This window comes from Haliotis rubra, unplaced genomic scaffold, assembly GCF_003918875.1.
Source record: "Haliotis rubra isolate DU_JTF1 unplaced genomic scaffold, ASM391887v1 Scf224, whole genome shotgun sequence".
Classification (NCBI taxonomy): Eukaryota; Metazoa; Mollusca; class Gastropoda; order Lepetellida; family Haliotidae; genus Haliotis; species Haliotis rubra.
Window position 1 is genome coordinate 957,909 of NW_025766270.1, and position 17,672 is coordinate 975,580.

General features: G+C 38.5%; 1 protein-coding gene and 1 long non-coding RNA gene across 2 annotated transcripts in view; one reads left to right on the forward strand and one right to left on the reverse strand.

The window, feature by feature from the left end:
- LOC124277604 overlaps positions 1–17,672 on the forward strand; it is a 50,378-nt gene that overhangs the window by 23,090 nt on the left and 9,616 nt on the right. The gene's annotated exons all lie outside the window — the stretch shown is intronic.
- Positions 1–17,672, reverse strand: part of LOC124277603 — a 105,912-nt gene that overhangs the window by 21,380 nt on the left and 66,860 nt on the right. Inside the window, exon 11 of the mRNA XM_046713327.1 lies at positions 8,579–9,220. Within this exon, the coding sequence (XP_046569283.1) occupies positions 8,579–9,220 (642 nt within the window). The remainder of the gene's footprint in view (positions 1–8,578; positions 9,221–17,672) is intronic.

A 17,672-nucleotide genomic window follows, 5' to 3' on the forward strand; every position in this document is an offset into this window, starting at 1 on the left:
TATTCATCACGTTATTTTTCAACTTTATAAGTTGAATTTGCATTTTTGATGATTTGTTTCGGTAAGTCCATACCGAAAGGTATCAGAATCTGCAAAGTTGTGTTTTATGTTGCATGTGACCTTTAAGCACCCACTATACCAACCTTCAAGCAATCTTCACAAATACCCCCAGCTAAGATGAAAAACTATGATCATCCATACTTTCATGTGTATATTACGGAATATTTTGCTGACAAGATGATTGCAGAAGGGACATATTAATAATTATTATTGCCCAGTATCAAATATATTTTAGATTCATGATGTTAAAACTAAGTCCACTACTGCTTGATCTCTGGAAATTGAGCTCATGGTGTATTAATGTTTTAATAAGACCACTTTGGACAATTTCTAAGCGACCAGAGTACTTACTATATCTAATACGGTATGTGTGCATGTCCTGCATGTTTTCAGCGGATCCGGTGATGTCAGCCAGATGCCAAGAGGTCAGTAATACCTGCACCCCTCCCATCCCAGGCTGCATGTCACTGCGACCCTCATCCTGGGATCACATGCGTCTTGCAGCTATTGATAACCACATCTTCCTTGACATTTCCACAGGTTTCACAAGGATATCACTTGTAGAACACAGTACAAATCATATTTACCTTATGTAACTGCTTACACAGACCTCTGACACTGGAAATATTGGAAGTTTTAAAAGTTATTAAAAATGGTTGAAGTTCGGGTTTGGGGTACCTTTGATGGTATAACTTGAATTAAATTTTAATGACCACATAATGATTTTGGCATTATTGGGGAATCATTGCTCATCGTGCTTGACATAACACGAACAGTGCTTGCCCTTAACCCTGAAAAGCTTTAGGCCCTAAGGGCCAGGCCATAAAAACTTGTGGGTCACTATCAGAATCTGTAGGCCCTATATTTTAGCTACAATATAGGTATTTCCAGCACTTGTTCGAGGTTAAAAGATCATATCTCAGTAATCTAAATTGCTACCTCGAAAATGATATTTGATTCACTTACAGACAACAGCTGCTGATTGAGATAAAACTAGAAATTACTGAATGATATTTTCTAAAAAATAATACTGTTAGTTATTGGGGATGAAGAAGCTGTCGGCCATAAGTATCTGCAGAAAACAAAAGCTGTGGGTCCTAGTAGTTTCGGTCGGCTTCGGGCCTAAGGACCGAATACCTACTAACAACTTAAACGAGGAAGATAATATTGAATTACAAAATGTTCATATCCTAAAAAGGCCAACAAAATATATTTTTCCAAGCTGCTTCTGAAACACCATTGTTAATCATGAATGTTAGGACAATCTCAGGATACAAATACACAAGTGTGCCAGGACACCGGGGCCATCGCAAGTCAACATGACATGTGCATTCTAGCTAAATGAGCATATCAAGAAAATATTAACATGACACATTTGTGAGAAAAAATTACCTTATTATTGAGGTCCGTGTCGTGATAATATCTCAAATGACTCATCTCTCTCAACCTAGCTTTCATGAAAGACATATTTTTCTGATCGTATTTTTAAGCATTTTTCACAACGTCTAAGTTTGAAATCCATATTATTGCAACCGCAGCACTTTAGCTCAAGTTTTACTGACTAAAATAGCACCTCCCTCCCTCCCACCCGCCCACTACATACTGTGCACAGCAAAGAGTGGTCATCACACCACAAACAACATACATTCTCAGCCCTCAGCTACACTCAATAGACGGAACATCCCTCTCTCAAATGTACTTCAGGAAATTTGGATCAAATGGTCCATTAAGCATCATTGTTTGAAACTATCTCCAACCACAGCTGTTTGTGAATGAACTATTTCATATCATTCATAACTGGAAAAATGTCAAAATCACCGAAAACATGTCTAAGTATGTGGAAAACACTGGTATTACATGACAAACAGACCTATTCATGTAATATGTATTACATATTTATGTAATATGTATGTATATTACAGCCATGGTCACACATGAAATACTTCTACATGTTATGAGTACTAGAAGTCAGTTCCACACAATTTGAGATTATATAATTACAGAAATGTTCAATATATCCAGGCTGCAACCAGGCTCAGCATAATCCACCTGAATAGAAGCCAGTCATCATGAAGGCTTGTTAATTTCAACTGGAAATCTTACATCACTGAACATAGCCAAGACGACTGTAACTAGTTCACAAACAGTGAAAGCCAATTCAAGTGGTAAGGAGAAAGACAGAGGTGATGCTCGGGGACTAACAATGTCAGAGCTAATACTATCTTAAGTCTATGTTATCATGGGATTCAGTACAGTCATAGAGGTATGATCACGCTGTGGAACGAGGCCTACATGCATGGCTTCATATACCCATGAGGAGTGTATGAACGGTGTATGACTCCAGAACAGAGAGCAGGCTAGACAGTGCTGGTGTTAACCTTTCTCCCACTATCCAGATGGTTTACCTGCTATAAAGAAATCCATTTGGAGAGGAGGGGAAATATTATTCTGTATTGTCACCTTCATATAACTTTACATTGGGTAAGTGTTGTGAAAAGTAAGTTGCTATACTGCTATTGCTACTTCATTTAATCAAGAATTAGGCATTATTCTGGATTTTTCTTATGTTGGTGTATTAAGATATTTCTGATGTTATCAAAACAAAGTTTAAATTTTTTTGGTTCTTTTCATGCATTTTTCAGATTTTTTAAATATTCAACATTATCTTAACACAAAATACACAATATACAACAGCTACAGATTTCTGTTGCTCAAAAAAATGTTAAAACTGCATCAATGATGCTGAAATACTTTCAATAACACATTTTGTGAACATGAGTATCTTAAAACTAAACAGAATGGTTTTCTGATTTGCAAGTGTCATGGTGTATTTAATGCTTTTCATATAGAACAGACAACTTTAGTTCATTTCTTATTAGGTCACAACACCATTTTTTGTGGCTTTTTAATTTTTGTAGTAGGAGATGAAAACAAAACATGCACAATAAACAAGTATCTTGTAAGGGTTGATTCCAACCTATTTCCCCCTTTATGACAGTGCTGGAATAAAGCTAACAGTGGCCTAAAGTATTCCTGCCCTCTCTGGCCGAGACAGACAGTGTGTAAGTCACTCTCACAGTCCCTCAACCCCAAAACTTTGCTTTCCTTTCAGGCCTTTGTGTAATGCAAAAACTCTTAACAAAGCAAGTCTAGATTTTTCTCAGGTTGAGCTCAATGGAGCTCATTTCCATTTAGATAGATATTTGGTTCTATCAAAAATATATACTTTCAGAAACTAAGCATTTGTCTAACAGTGTTTGAGGAGCATCAAATATGGGGCTTTTCCTATATGAAGGGTGACTCACATACATAAAACTGTACTGCAAAAACACATATTGTCCCCTTCTGCCAACAAGATAGTACAGACTAGCAAGCTAAAATATCTGTTGTTCTGCAACCAAGGGGACACAAAGCCAGATGTATGTGATGTTGATGTACAACACAATATTGTCAGGAAATACTCGTATATTCTTTGAAGTGATCAAATGTCTAATCAAATCATGCAAGAGCATTCTTCAAGAGTTGGAGATCACTCTCAGACCTGAACAAATTGTTTGTGCTAAGAGCATTAAAAAATAAGATATCACTTGGCACAGTTTCACAGCTTCATATCTTGTAAATGACAGTCAACTAAGATTTCAAATTTGACATACAGTTTTATGGTACATTAAGGAGATAAACCTGCTGTGTTTTGAAATGTGATATAGTCTAACTGTAGAGTAGAGTAATATTTCAGTTTGGAACCACAATATACTTTTCTAGTGGGTTATTGAATATTGCACATTCTACCCTGGAAAAAGGTTGATACACACAATTCAGTCATATCCCAATAAACACCTCAGATTGAAACAGCTGATCACAGACAAGGCTAATTTTCACAGAAAGGTAGTTCCATGTCAGTCATTACAGGTAGACTTTTGACACTCCTGTTTTCTATTCTTTTAGCAGATGCTAATTACCTGATAGCTGTGATTATCACAATCATTCACAAGATTACAGATACATCTCTAGATATTTTAGATATTTTTACCTGTTGTATTCTTGGCCACATGGCCTTCAATTCTGAATAAAGTAATCTAAAAATATTTTTAAATGTTTGTTTCAAGCTGTCTTGCAAAATGTAGAGATAAAAGATTAAGTAGGCAGTTGAGGACCTGAATGAAACAGTGTTTTGCTTGAAAACAAGACAAAAAGTGCAAATTCCAGCATGTTAAAAATACATAACAATGAGAAAATGTTCCTGTTTGGACCAAGAATATAGGCAAGTCACTGATTGCTACAAATGTCATGGAAATCTAAGATGCTTGTTACTTACAGCTTATCTGTTCAAACGCTCAAAATAGCAAGAATATGTCCGTTTAATTTCATACCGTTACAAATACATGCTTCTTTTGAACTATTCTAGTGTATTTGACTGATCTAATCTGAAATAGTTGAACCAAGCCTAGACACCCACGAGAGTTAACACAAGACATAGAACAAAACAGCCTCTTTTCCATGAGGAGCTGCTGTGCCCCCACACTAGACAGCGATCTCACTTGAATTCCTGTTATCTTACAGCTCTCTCATGTGATATATGGTTTGGACTGGAACCCCTAGTCCGGTAAACATGATAATCGTGACACACTCATATGGCCATAAAGTTTGGTTGCTAATATTAGACTTTCAGAGAATTAATTGGTGATCTATCATCAAAGCTGAACTATCAACTGTAAACATGTTGACCCATTGTCAAGCCCCACAGGTCAAATCTACCCATGAAGATCCTGTTTAGAATTGGTGTTCAGTAACCCATGCTTGTCGTAAGAGGCAACTAACAGGATCGGGTGGTCAGGCTCGCTGACTTGGTTGACATGGCTGTCATCGTATCCCAATTGCGTAGATCGATGGTCATGCTGTTGATTATTGGATTGTCTGGTCCAGACTTGATTATTTACAGACCGCCGCCATATAACTGGAATATTGCTGAGTGTAGCATAAAACTAAACTCACTCACTCACTCACAGGTCAAATCATGGCGAGTTTTTGCCTTATTGTGATCTTTCCAATGTAAGGACTCAAATATTTACTCATTTCTAGATTGATATACATAATGAATTTGATTTAACGACTAAAAAGTGGAATTTAGAGGACTTGAATTATGCTTCGACTGCTATTTGTCTCAAACCTAGCGTTCCTTTTTAAAACAATGTAATATTAATAACCCTGTCATGACCCCATCAACTGTATGGCCGGCCCGCCATTATTTAGCTAAAATTCTGTCAGTTTTCGCTTTCTTAACTTTTCTTTAGATATATAAAGGAAAAGACCTGAAAAAATCTGACCTTTAAATGTTCATCTCAACCTGTTCTGGACTGGAAAGTAATAATAACAAATTGCAAGTAATTCCATGTCATTTGATGGCAATAACTTTTACATTTCTGCTTCCACAAACTAAAAACATTACACCATGCCCACAGCGGAGTATTGTTTCCTGACTGGCTGATAACAGAGTGCACTGGTTGTGTGTTTTCATTACAGCGCTGAATGATGTCTGTGATTTCAATACCACTGTCTACAGTTTTTGTACCTTACTGATTAAATAAATATTCAGTGAAGTATATCAAAAGCTGTTATGAGGGATTCCACTTGTTTCATGGCAAATTTGATGTAATTCCACTACTTCTTAGTTCACAAGCTTTCAGTATATCTAAAACCTGATAAAAACAATGCCAGTATACTTAAAACAATGTCACATATGTAGAATGCAGTTAACAGTATCATATTATTTTGATCAGTGAGACTTCCATACCTGTAATTATCAAATATGGCTATGAATGAAGATTAGGTCCCATTAAGCCTTTAAGCCCTAATCTTAAATTGTTTTTATTTTACGCTAATCAGCACTAAAACAATTATAATTGATTGTATTTACAATTTCCAGTGTGAATCTGCTTCCATTAGTTCTAGTTCTCCAGCCATCATCTGGATGATTTAGTAAGTTACAATAGCAGTTGTTGCTACTAATGTTTGTCTTCATTGTAAGTGTTCAAGGGTAATGACAATATCATGCCCATGTTCGGATAATGGTCAAGATTGAAAACAAATCAACATCAATAAAATGTCACCGAGAACACTGGCATGGTTTAACATTACAAACTTGGCTAACTTTTACATAAGGTTAGACTAGTTTGTGTTTTAAGTATTATTAAGCTATATCATAACATTGTTTTCATATTAAAAATGTTCTTGTTCTCAATAAATGTCTCTAAAACAAGAGTGCTTGCCAATACAAGTTATTTTATTGTCTGATATAGGATATTTAACAAACAGGGAAGCAGCCAGTATCAGAACAGTTTCTTACTTGGAAAAGTAAAGGCAAAAAATATCTCACACTGAAGTTTTACCAACTCGCAAAAAATCTTTGACTTTTAGAGACAAGTTAAATTGCAGTTAATCTCATCATCATCATCATCATCATCATCATCAGAATTACATGTATCGATACTAAAGATTTAATGCCATACTTATGTGTAAAATTCATTTTAACCGATCGATACTGAAATACAATGTCAAATATTCAGCTGAAATGTTAAGAATTTCTAATCTTAGTTTCCTTTCCAGAACATTCAGATCATAACATTTTAAATCATAATAAGACATGCAAAAATATGAATCAGTTATATTGTAATGAGAATTCCAGCTATTGGAATTCTGCTGATCAGATGGAACAGGCTTTGTTAACTATAAATATTCAAATTGAAATGTAAGCAAATATGAACTTTGAGACAATCTAAAGGCTCAGTTAAGTCCAGGTGTCAGTTTACCTCATTTGTATTAATTAATAATCAGCTGACACAGAAATCATGGAGTGATATGGTGACACTTTATGAAATTTAGATCCATATCTATTGACATTTACATGAAAAACACCATTTAGACTTAAACAGTGTATGTGGCCTCATCAATTTGATATAAATTTACATCATAATTATCAATCATATACTGACGGGGAAAAATAGGGGATCACATGAAAGCACAAGTGCTCCTTTATTTTATTCCAGATTTCTTCATAAGATTTGTATCGCACAGCTTGTGAAGAAACCTGGAACAAAATAAAGGAACACTTCTGCTTTCATGAGATCCCTTATATTTTTCCCTCTATATATCTGATCCAATGTGACGCATGCATATTAAAAGTTCTCTGCATTCTACCTGCCCACCAACAATGATAATAAAAGGACAATATGTGTTAACCATTTCACCAAAGTTTCTGCTAGTAATTGATCGTCAGACACGACACCTTAAACAAAGTCAAATCTATTTGCTTGCTTCATGGTTATGATCAACACTTACAGTTTCAGCACATTTGAGAAAATAGTAAACATGAATGAATTCTTTCACCAGCATCCACGACACTAACGCGAGCATGTATGGAAAACTTCCCATTCCCTACCCTCAGTAGCCCGTCAATGTAAACTATAACTACATAAATCCAGAACCAACACAGTGCCTTTGTGCATGGAAATGCAATTTTCAATTTCAATTTCAGTTACAATTTCAACTGAAAATTATTTCAGTTTAATAAGCTAACTTGATAATTGTTTACATGTCATACTGAGCAAGTAGATCGTCCACAGGGCAGGAAATCCTGACTCCTTGTGCAGAGCATGTTGTCAATGATTACAACATACTTGTGTTAACTATTTGTGCAAATTGTTGTCAGATCTCTCCCTGCAATGTTCTTTCAGAAAGTTTTGTTGCTGTCAAAATGTAGTATTCAGTGTTCTGCGAGATAAAAGTTGAGCTGACACAAAAAACAATAGGCTTATTTAACCCTACTGCCATCAAAATCCATTCATTATCCATTTAGAAAAAAAGCATACATCAAATGAATGATTTAAGTGCTTCTGCAAATGTTTTATTTTGTTTTTATTAATGAACATGAAAATTAACCATTTCTAAATGTTTTTGAAGAAAGAAAATAAAAACCCCATTGTATTGACACATCTCACTGCTGTTAAACTTAAAGTCATATACAGTACTTTTCATCAGGGACATCTCTTCCCAATGAAATGTTTAACCAGCTCTGCTCATGCATCGCAAGCTCTACAGAGGCTACTCAGTAGTTGTATTTAACTCCAAAAACAATCAACATAACACGCTGCCCCCTTCTCGCGCGTAATGCCTGACGCAATCCTATATTCATGATAAAACGTCATCTATCCTTCATTTCAATAAATGAAGTGATTACCCCCTCTCAGCCTGACTAAACAAATAGAGGCTGCAGAACGATTACAATCTTCACAAGGCTGGACTGCTGCAACAATAATGCCCAGCAACCATTCAATAATCATCTACACAAAACAAGTGGATGTCAGCAGGAGGTTGAAAACAGTGGCACAAAAAAGACAAGTGTCAGTACAGTTGTTCAAGGTATCAGCAGGGTTGTCAACAATCACAGTTCAATGACATGCAATCAATACCAATCAACACCTGTGATGATGGTTACTGTTGAGTTATTGACGATGTTTTTTACCTGTAACGGGCGCTGACAACTGACATCGCCGGGGTGTGGTGCCAATGTGGTGCCAATGTCAATCATTGCCGGCCGGGGCTGTGCAGCGTCAACACCGACGGTACCCACAACAGTTGCACCTGGGTGCACCAGCGCCGACGACCGTGACGGCTGCAGGGAGTGCTGGTGGCAACTGTTCTCATGACCAGGTGTGTGTGGCTGGGTGGTGTGAGAGACGACTATACTACTGGATGCTGGGAGAGAAGGAGGAAGGAGGGTGCCGGCTCTGACACAGTGGCCACTGCCGCCGCTGCTGCTGCTGCTGCCGGTGTTGTTTAGTGGGTGATGACTCACTCCTGCCTTCACCGATGAATCATCCCCAGCTCTAGTACCACTGATGTACACATTGCCACACTCTGGGCTACAGGGACCTTGCTCAGTGCTGGACATACCGTCACATTTACCCAGGCCAGAACTGGACAGTCGCACATCTGGACAATGGTCACTCCCACCCATATACACTTTGCCACACTGATGGCTACAGAGACCCTGCCCAGTGTTGGACACACTGTCATATTCACCAAGGGCTGGCTTGGTCATCAGGACAGCTGGACACTGGTCAATCCCACCGGAAGACAAGGGCGTGACACTTATGTCTGCAACCTGCAAGGAACAGCTTTAGTTTAGATACACACATATGTGACAAGATCATAAGATACCATTGTTCTCACACTGAAAGCAGCAACACCTTTATAATGACTGATTGATAATTTGTCAGCTAATCAGAAAGAGCAATAAGCCATTATGTGAGCGGGAGGGCAAGGGATGTGTGGCATGTCAGTTCAAAATGGTACATACTGAATAACACACAGCAGTTGCTACTCTGGAGATTAATACAATATAACACTGGCAAGATTTAAAAACACTAAAACATGCACGTGAAATGTTCAAGATTTCTTAACAACCTTGCTCAGCATAAATTTTCTCTCACGAAACACATTCATGAAGTACTTACACTTAATGTGATACTATATTTTCCACTGCATGCATATCTCCCTTGTGGCATTATTTCTTTTGTAAACAAGCAAATTGTGTGTAATAGCTACCAAGCTGTTAACCCCTTACCAGCAGAGGATAGGAGGCTAAAGCCATATTCAATTCACAGAAATACACTATGAACAGTTTATGCATTGAAATGGGACTGTAAAAAATATTTGCCCTGGAATCACTAAATCAGGTGCTTGATGTAATTGATAACAAACAATCAGATGTCAGGTACCCACGGGCGGATTATAAGTCAACTGTCACATGTAATACAGGTCAACTGTCACATTTACTACAAGCCAACTGTAACATCTAGTACAAGAGGTCAACTGTCACATGTAATACAGGTCAACTGTCACATTGTACTCACAGGCGGATTATAGGTCAACTGTCACAGGTAATGCAGGTCAACTGTCACATGTACTACAAGTCAACTGTCACATTCATTACAAGAGGTCAACTGTCACATGTACTACAAGTCAAATGTCACATTCATTACAAGAGGTCAACTGTCACATGTACAACAAGTCAACTGTCACATTCAGTACAAGAGGTCAACTGTCACAGGTAATACAGGTCAAGTGTCACATTTACTACAAGTCAACTGTCACATTCAGTACAGGAGGTCAACTGTCACATTCAGAACAGGAGGTCAACTGTTACATTCAGTTCAGGAGGTCAAGTGTCACATTTAGTACAGGAGGTCAACTGTCACATTTAAGATAGGAGACCAGCTGTCACATTCAGTACAGCTCAACTGTCACATTCAGTACAAGAGGTCAACTGTCACATTCAGTACAGGAGATCAACTGTCACATTCAGTACAGGAGGTCAACTGTCACATTCAGTACAGGAGGTCAACTGTCACATTCAGTACAGGAGGTCAACTGTCACATTCAGTACAGAATTTCAACTGTCACATTCAGTACAGGAGGTCAACCGTCACATTCAGTACAAGAGGTCAACCGTCACATTCAATACAAGAGGTCAACCGTCACATTCAATACAAGAGGTCAACCGTCACATTCAGTACAAGAGGTCAACTGTCACATTCAGTACAGGAGGTCAACTGTCACATTCAGTACAGGAGGTCAACTGTCACATTCAGTACAGGAGGTCAACTGTCACATTCAGTACAGGAGGTCAACTGTCACATTCAGTACAGGAGGTCAACTGTCACATTCAGTACAGGTCAACTGTCACATTCAGTACAGGTCAACTGTCACATTCAGTACAGGAGGTCAACTGTCACATTCAGTACAGGAGGTCAACTGTCACATTCAGTACAGGAGGTCAACTGTCACATTCAGTACAGGAGGTCAACTGTCACATTCAGTACAAGAGGTCAACTGTCACATTCAGTACAAGAGGTCAACTGTCACATTCAGTAGAGGAGGTCAACTGTCACATTCAGTACAGGATTTCAACTGTCACATTCAGTACAGGATTTCAACTGTCACATTCAGTACAGGAGGTCAACTGTCACATTCAGTACAAGAGGTCAACTGTCACATGTACTACAGGTCAAGTGTCACATTAATAATAATAATAATGAGAGTACTTATACCGCACAATACTCCACACCACAAAGGGGCATGCTCAAAGCCTGTACAAACAGCACAACATCACCCCGGATAACCCAAGCTGCCTGTAAGGCGCTAGAAGGTTATAGTCATATGACTTATCTCACCAGGTACCCATTTTCTACTGGGTGAACAGAGGCAATTTTGAACAAACTCACTTGCCTAAGGTAAGACCACATGTGTTTCGTTGTGGGGCAGGACTGAAGTCCTAGAAACTCTCAGGAGTCAAGCTGCCAAACTTGGACACCCATCCAAGGAATCAACGTTGCTTAACTTCAACTGATTTGTGACCTGAGCTCTATGCACAGGACCATACGCCACCACAGGAGTACAGTAGGTCAACTGTCACATTCAGTACAGGTCAATTGTCATACTCACTACAAGTCAAGTGTCACATTCAGTACACCTTAACTGTCACATTTACCATGGAATAATAATTCATACAAAATTCATTATTCCATGATACATTCACTACATTAGAGATCAACTGTCACACTCACTCCAAGAGGTCAACTAAATTGCAATAGCTAACATCATCAATTTAAAAAAAAAATCAAACCTGGCCTTTTAGGTTGCTTATAATCCTACATAACTAACTAACATAACTTGATCACAGTGCTAACATAATACAAAAACAAAACAAAACCAACTAAACCATCCTATGGTTCATCCCAACTACAACTTCTAACAAATTTCCAAATTCAAATTTCATTGAAATTTAATTATACAACACTAACCAAAGCTACAGATAATTGTTTGGGTCATTGAGTTATGTACCTGCTTGTGTTTATCTCAATTGGGTATCCTAATTTTCCTTTGAGTAACCAAATAAATAGTACTCACTTCACTCAAACTCAATAGGGTATTTTGCCATTTTTCATTAATTGTAAAAATATAATAAAGTTTAAATATTAGTGTTTGTTATTTATATTTGATCTGTAATATGAGAAACGATAAGAACGACCGCAAGTTGCCAAGTTTATGTGCTTAAATAGAACCTCTCAGTATACCTCAGTTATTTTATCTATCCACCGGTACGCAAGTTAAGACTTGAAATTTTTGCGTGTATGCATGTAAGAACACATTTATTGAGTATTTACAAAAATTCAAGCGTAGTTGTTCGCAATATACTTAATAGGAATTGAGTTTTCACATAAATAGTTGCCTAATTTACCCAGATACGCAGCTTATTTGTACCTCTGACTAACTTCAGGTTGCCTTATCTTACGGTCAAACACCCATTTTTTTTATCAAACACTAAAGGCGGACAGGCAGGCCTGTGTGCGAAATATGCATTATGTCGGAAAGCCCATGTTAAATCTCCAAATCATTATCATCATCATAGATGAGCTAGTCATTCAGGTTCCACAAATTCAAAACCAGTTAAGTTCTGGAAGAAATGGTGACATGGCCTTCTGGACTAGTATTGTCACTATTTGATGGATTAAGCAGGTCTGTAGTAGACCATCTAGTGGACTGGTTAAGATACAACAGGGGGTCCACATTTTTGTGAAAAAGAATGCCATGATTTTTCAAGACAAATATTGCTTTTTTCAGACACAACAATATATGTCCTAGGGTATTTTGATACCTTTAAACATATATTATTGTCTGAAATAAAACAATATCTTAAATACAGCCTCCCATCTCCCTTTACAGCTGTCCATTCTAACCTCATTATGATCAGATGACATAATAAAAATGAGTGAATGCGTTGGGTTTTACGCTGCTTGTAGCAATATTCCAGCAATATCACCGCAGGGGACTCCAGAAACGGGCTTCACACATTGTACCCATGTGGGGAATCGAACCCGGGCCTTCGATGGATACTTTAAACACTAGGCTACCCCACCACCCCAAAATAAAAATGAAACATCAAGTGTAGCAATTTTCCTTTTACTCTTTTTAACTATCTTTGGATACACATGTAGATGGATGCCATAGCCCTTGTAGTACTGTTAATTTACACAGTTTTGTTAGATAAAAAACCCAGGATTATTCCATGATTTCATCCATTTTTTTCAAATTCCATGATTTTTCCAAGACTGGATGATGGGGTGTGAAATGTCCAGGTTTTCCAGACAACCCTGTGCAAGTGAATTCTAACCGTTGGTGGATGTGGGTCTGACAGGTTGTAACACTTGAAAGGGTTAACAAGGAAATGGAAAGCAGCCCCTGAGTATGACATGTCAAGGTGATCTCTGCATGTCAAAATGATAAGGAGCCATCACACTCACCGTAGGGGTATCACATGCATTACATTTACTGCTTGTATGTCAAACAAATAACAGATATGAACACTTGAAAAAATATAGTAACACTTATGAAGGTTAAAAAATCCTAACATTTCTAAAAAAATAGATATTAAGCAGAAATGTCAAGGCATCTTTGTCATAATACTCACATTTAAAGAAAAGATTTAGAGTGTCAGTAAACATAAATATACATAAATATACATGAATATATATAATATATACATGGGTGTTGTTTCATTTTTGTCAATATTGTTCACATCAGTTGTAATGATGCAGACAACCTGAAATCTTAGCAATGTCATACGAGCTTTTTCACAGAAAACTGTGTTTCTGTACAGTAGGAATGCAATAAAACTCCAATATAACAACAGGTCCAGATTACATATGCTGATGTGATTCAAACTCCAATATAACAACAGGTCCAGATTACATATGCTGATGTGATTCAAAATCAAATATAACAACAGGTCCAGATTACATATGCTGATGTGATTCAAAATCAAATCATTCACAAGATGTTTTTACAGAAAATATTTGCAAAGTAAGTGATGTGAGGTGAAACTTCATAATTAAGATTATTTTGCTCATATGACGATGTGCATGCATGTGTATGTGTAGCTGCTTGTACTAGCCCAGACTAAAGTTGGTTTTATCGTGCTAAGCTCACTGAGATACCATGCCGCAGTGAAGCATGAATACCCCACTCAGACACATTATACTGACTCCGAGCCGACCAGTCCTTGTTTTACCCATTAATGCTGAGCGCCAGGCAGGGACCAACAAGTACCATATTTTAACGTCTTTTGGTACGACGCGGTCGGGGATTGAACCTGCGACCTTCGCCTTTCTTGGCAGACGCTCTAACCACTACACTACCGAGGTGGTCTGAAAAGTTAGTGGCAACATCTATTTTGAAGTGAAATTCCTTGCATGGGATAAGATAAGATTAACATGGAATCAGTGAAGCTGGAAGCATGCACCGTGTCGTGACCCTCACCTACATCATCGGGGGAACAAGCAGTTCACATTGCAGTGTGGCAGAAGAATCTCCTAAAACTGGTGACATTAACGAAAGGTATTCTTTAAGGAAGGGCCTCACTTGCATTCATTAATTAAAACATCAATGCTGTGGTGTAGTATTCTGGTTTGTGTTTGACTTTGCAACTGCAGGTTTGTATCAATTGCCTCTTATTGTTCCGACCGATGAAAGATGATGACTGGGAAGCAAGGCAAGAAAGGTGATCTAGTTTACTTAGGTGGTGAGGTAGGCTAGTGGTGATAGTGTTCGCTCGTCATACAGCAGGCAGAAAAAACAACATTCATTGATAGGACATACTACAATCACAAGACACATGAACAAGGTCATCACAAAGAAATCATATCCAGCCTTCAAGTATCTCTTCTAACTTCTGAGGAAAACGATTACCTTGACAAGACAAAAACTCCTGAAAATGAGATTGGAAATATAACAGAAGACTCATGATCATGCAAGGCCCATTGACCAATACAAATGAGCTCACAAGTAAACATCACATCAGTTTCCACCACCTGTCTTAACACAACAGTAACCAGGATTTGATGGTTCCCAAGCTGCCCAAAGATAGCGGGGTAGTTAAGATCCCACATGCTGTTGCCAGTCACAAGAAGCCACTAACATGAACATGAAAGATACAAATGGCTGCTGACAGAGAATAATACTATGAGGAAAGATAACGCAGTCTTCATTGTCAGTATTTATCACTAAGTGAAACCAAAGAGAATCGGAATGATGTGACAGTGAAATGCTCATAAACAGGCAGTATTTGGGATTCAAACCCATGACTATCGGATCATGGCATGGCAAGGGGTGCAACTCTGTACAGCAAACTGCATCCTCCAAGAAAATAACTTGTATTGGAGTTATGGTTGACATGTATGAGAAAAAAAAAGGCACCAAGGTTCTTGCCAGAATGTAAAGAAGTGTGGAAAGGGTTTTAGTCAAGTCTGATTTGAAACATGGTTCATGATAAGATCTAAGGCCAAGAGAGGTGAGGTGATTTACTGATCAATTCCTCCCCTACTGTTGGTGGTACAACTGCCATTATTACCTGCTTGCACCGACTCACACATGCTGGTGTCATCACTGATATACATGTTATTACACCCCCCAGTATAACTGACTTAACACATTGGGCTTTACAGTTAATCATGGCATGTAAGGAGATGCCACTTATTTCTGATTCCCTGACAGTTTGGTTTTAGTAGTGTGTCAATTAGATGGGGAAGTACATGTGGTAATGTCCTACTGCCAAATGTTTTGTTTCCAGTACGCTACAACAACGCTCTTGATTACATGGTGTGGGTATACAATGAGCTGAACATTACAACAATACAACCAACCAGCTTGGAAACCTGGGTATTCTAGGTGTTTTACTGTCCTTTGTTGACAGATTTGATGCTATAACATTATCTATTATTAACGTATGACCTGTTTTAGTCACATTATGGCTTAAATATTGCTGATATGACTATAAATTGTAACTCACTCACTGGAAACCTTATTGCCATTATGCAAAGCTACCTTAGCCCTACAACAGTGGTAAGTCTATGTTAAGATATGGGTGTTACAATCACCTTAGTGTTAAGACTGCTTTCTCTGGTACCCAGACCCCACGTGCATAAATCTATCATAGTTAAGGTGACCGTAATTCCCATACTTTAACATGGGCTGACAACAGACAGTCGTAGAGTTCAGATTGAGCTGTGCAACAGCCACCAAAGTGTCAGCATTCATCCAAGCGAATACTATGATAAATACTCAAGCCACCTAATCCTCTTTTTCTACTGACTCTTACAACATGCATAAAGTACTGGGGACATATTCTCCATGGATTGTACAAATTGGAATTCTGCTTGCTAGTGAGGATCCTTACCTACCAGAACTCCTACTGCGGGTGACCGCCTCCGTGGTGTAGTGGTTAGAGCGTCCGCCAAGAGAGCGGAAGGTCGCGGGTTCAATCCCCGACCGCGTCATACCAAAAGACGTTAAAATATGGTACTTGTTGGTCCCTGCCTGGCGCTCAGCATTAATGGGTAAAACAAGGACTGGTCGGCTGGTGACGAGCGAACACTATCACCACTAGCCTACCTCACCACCTAAGTAAACTAGATCACCTTTCTTGCCTTGCTTCCCAGTCATCATCTTTCATCGGTTGGAACAATAAGAGGCAATTGATACAAACCTGCAGTTGCAAAGTCAAACACAAACCAGAATACTACACCACAGCATTGATGTTTTAATTAATGAATGCAAGTGAGGCCCTTCCTTAAAGAATACCTTTCGTTAATGTCACCAGTTTTAGGAGATTCTTCTGCCACACTGCGATGTGAACTGCTTGTTCCCCCGATGATGTAGGTGAGGGTCACGACACGGTGCATGCTTCCAGCTTCACTGATTCCATGTTAATCTTATCCTATCCCATGCAAGGAATTTCACTTCAAAATAGATGTTGCCACTAACTTTTCAGACCACCTCGGTAGTGTAGTGGTTAGAGCGTCTGCCAAGAAAGGCGAAGGTCGCAGGTTCAATCCCAGACCGCGTCTTACCAAAAGACGTTAAAATATGGTACTTGTTGGTCCCTGCCTGGCGCGCTCAGCATTAATGGGTAAAACAAGGACTGGTCGGCTCGGAGTCAGTATAATGTGTCTGAGTGGGGTATTCATGCTTCACTGCGGCATGGTATCTCAGTGGGCTAGCACGATAAAACCAGCTTAAGTCTGGGCTAGTACAAGCAGCCGCACATACACATACACACGCATGCACATCGTCATATGAGCGAAATATTCTCAAGCACGACATTAAACCCAATTTCACCTCACCTACCGCAGGTGCCCCAAAACATTGGTTTCTAAAAGCAATATTAACACACATATTGATAAACTGCTGAACAACTGACTGTCTGAAAATTCCTACATTCAGCAGGCAATTATTATCTGTCAACCGACACTAAAACAGTGGATCCAAATGTTGTCTTGACCCAAGCAGATAAAAAACAGTCTGTAGGTTGATGGTTCTGGGTGGTTTTATATCATGCATGAAATAATTTCCGAGAGTGATGTCATACCTTCAGTTCATGCATGAATCAGTTCTCAAAACAATAAAGCTCTGCACAGTGAAGCCCCAAAACCCACCGAAAGGCTTGCATTGGTCCCATTGGTGCTCATTTCAGAATAATTACATTTGTTTACAATTTA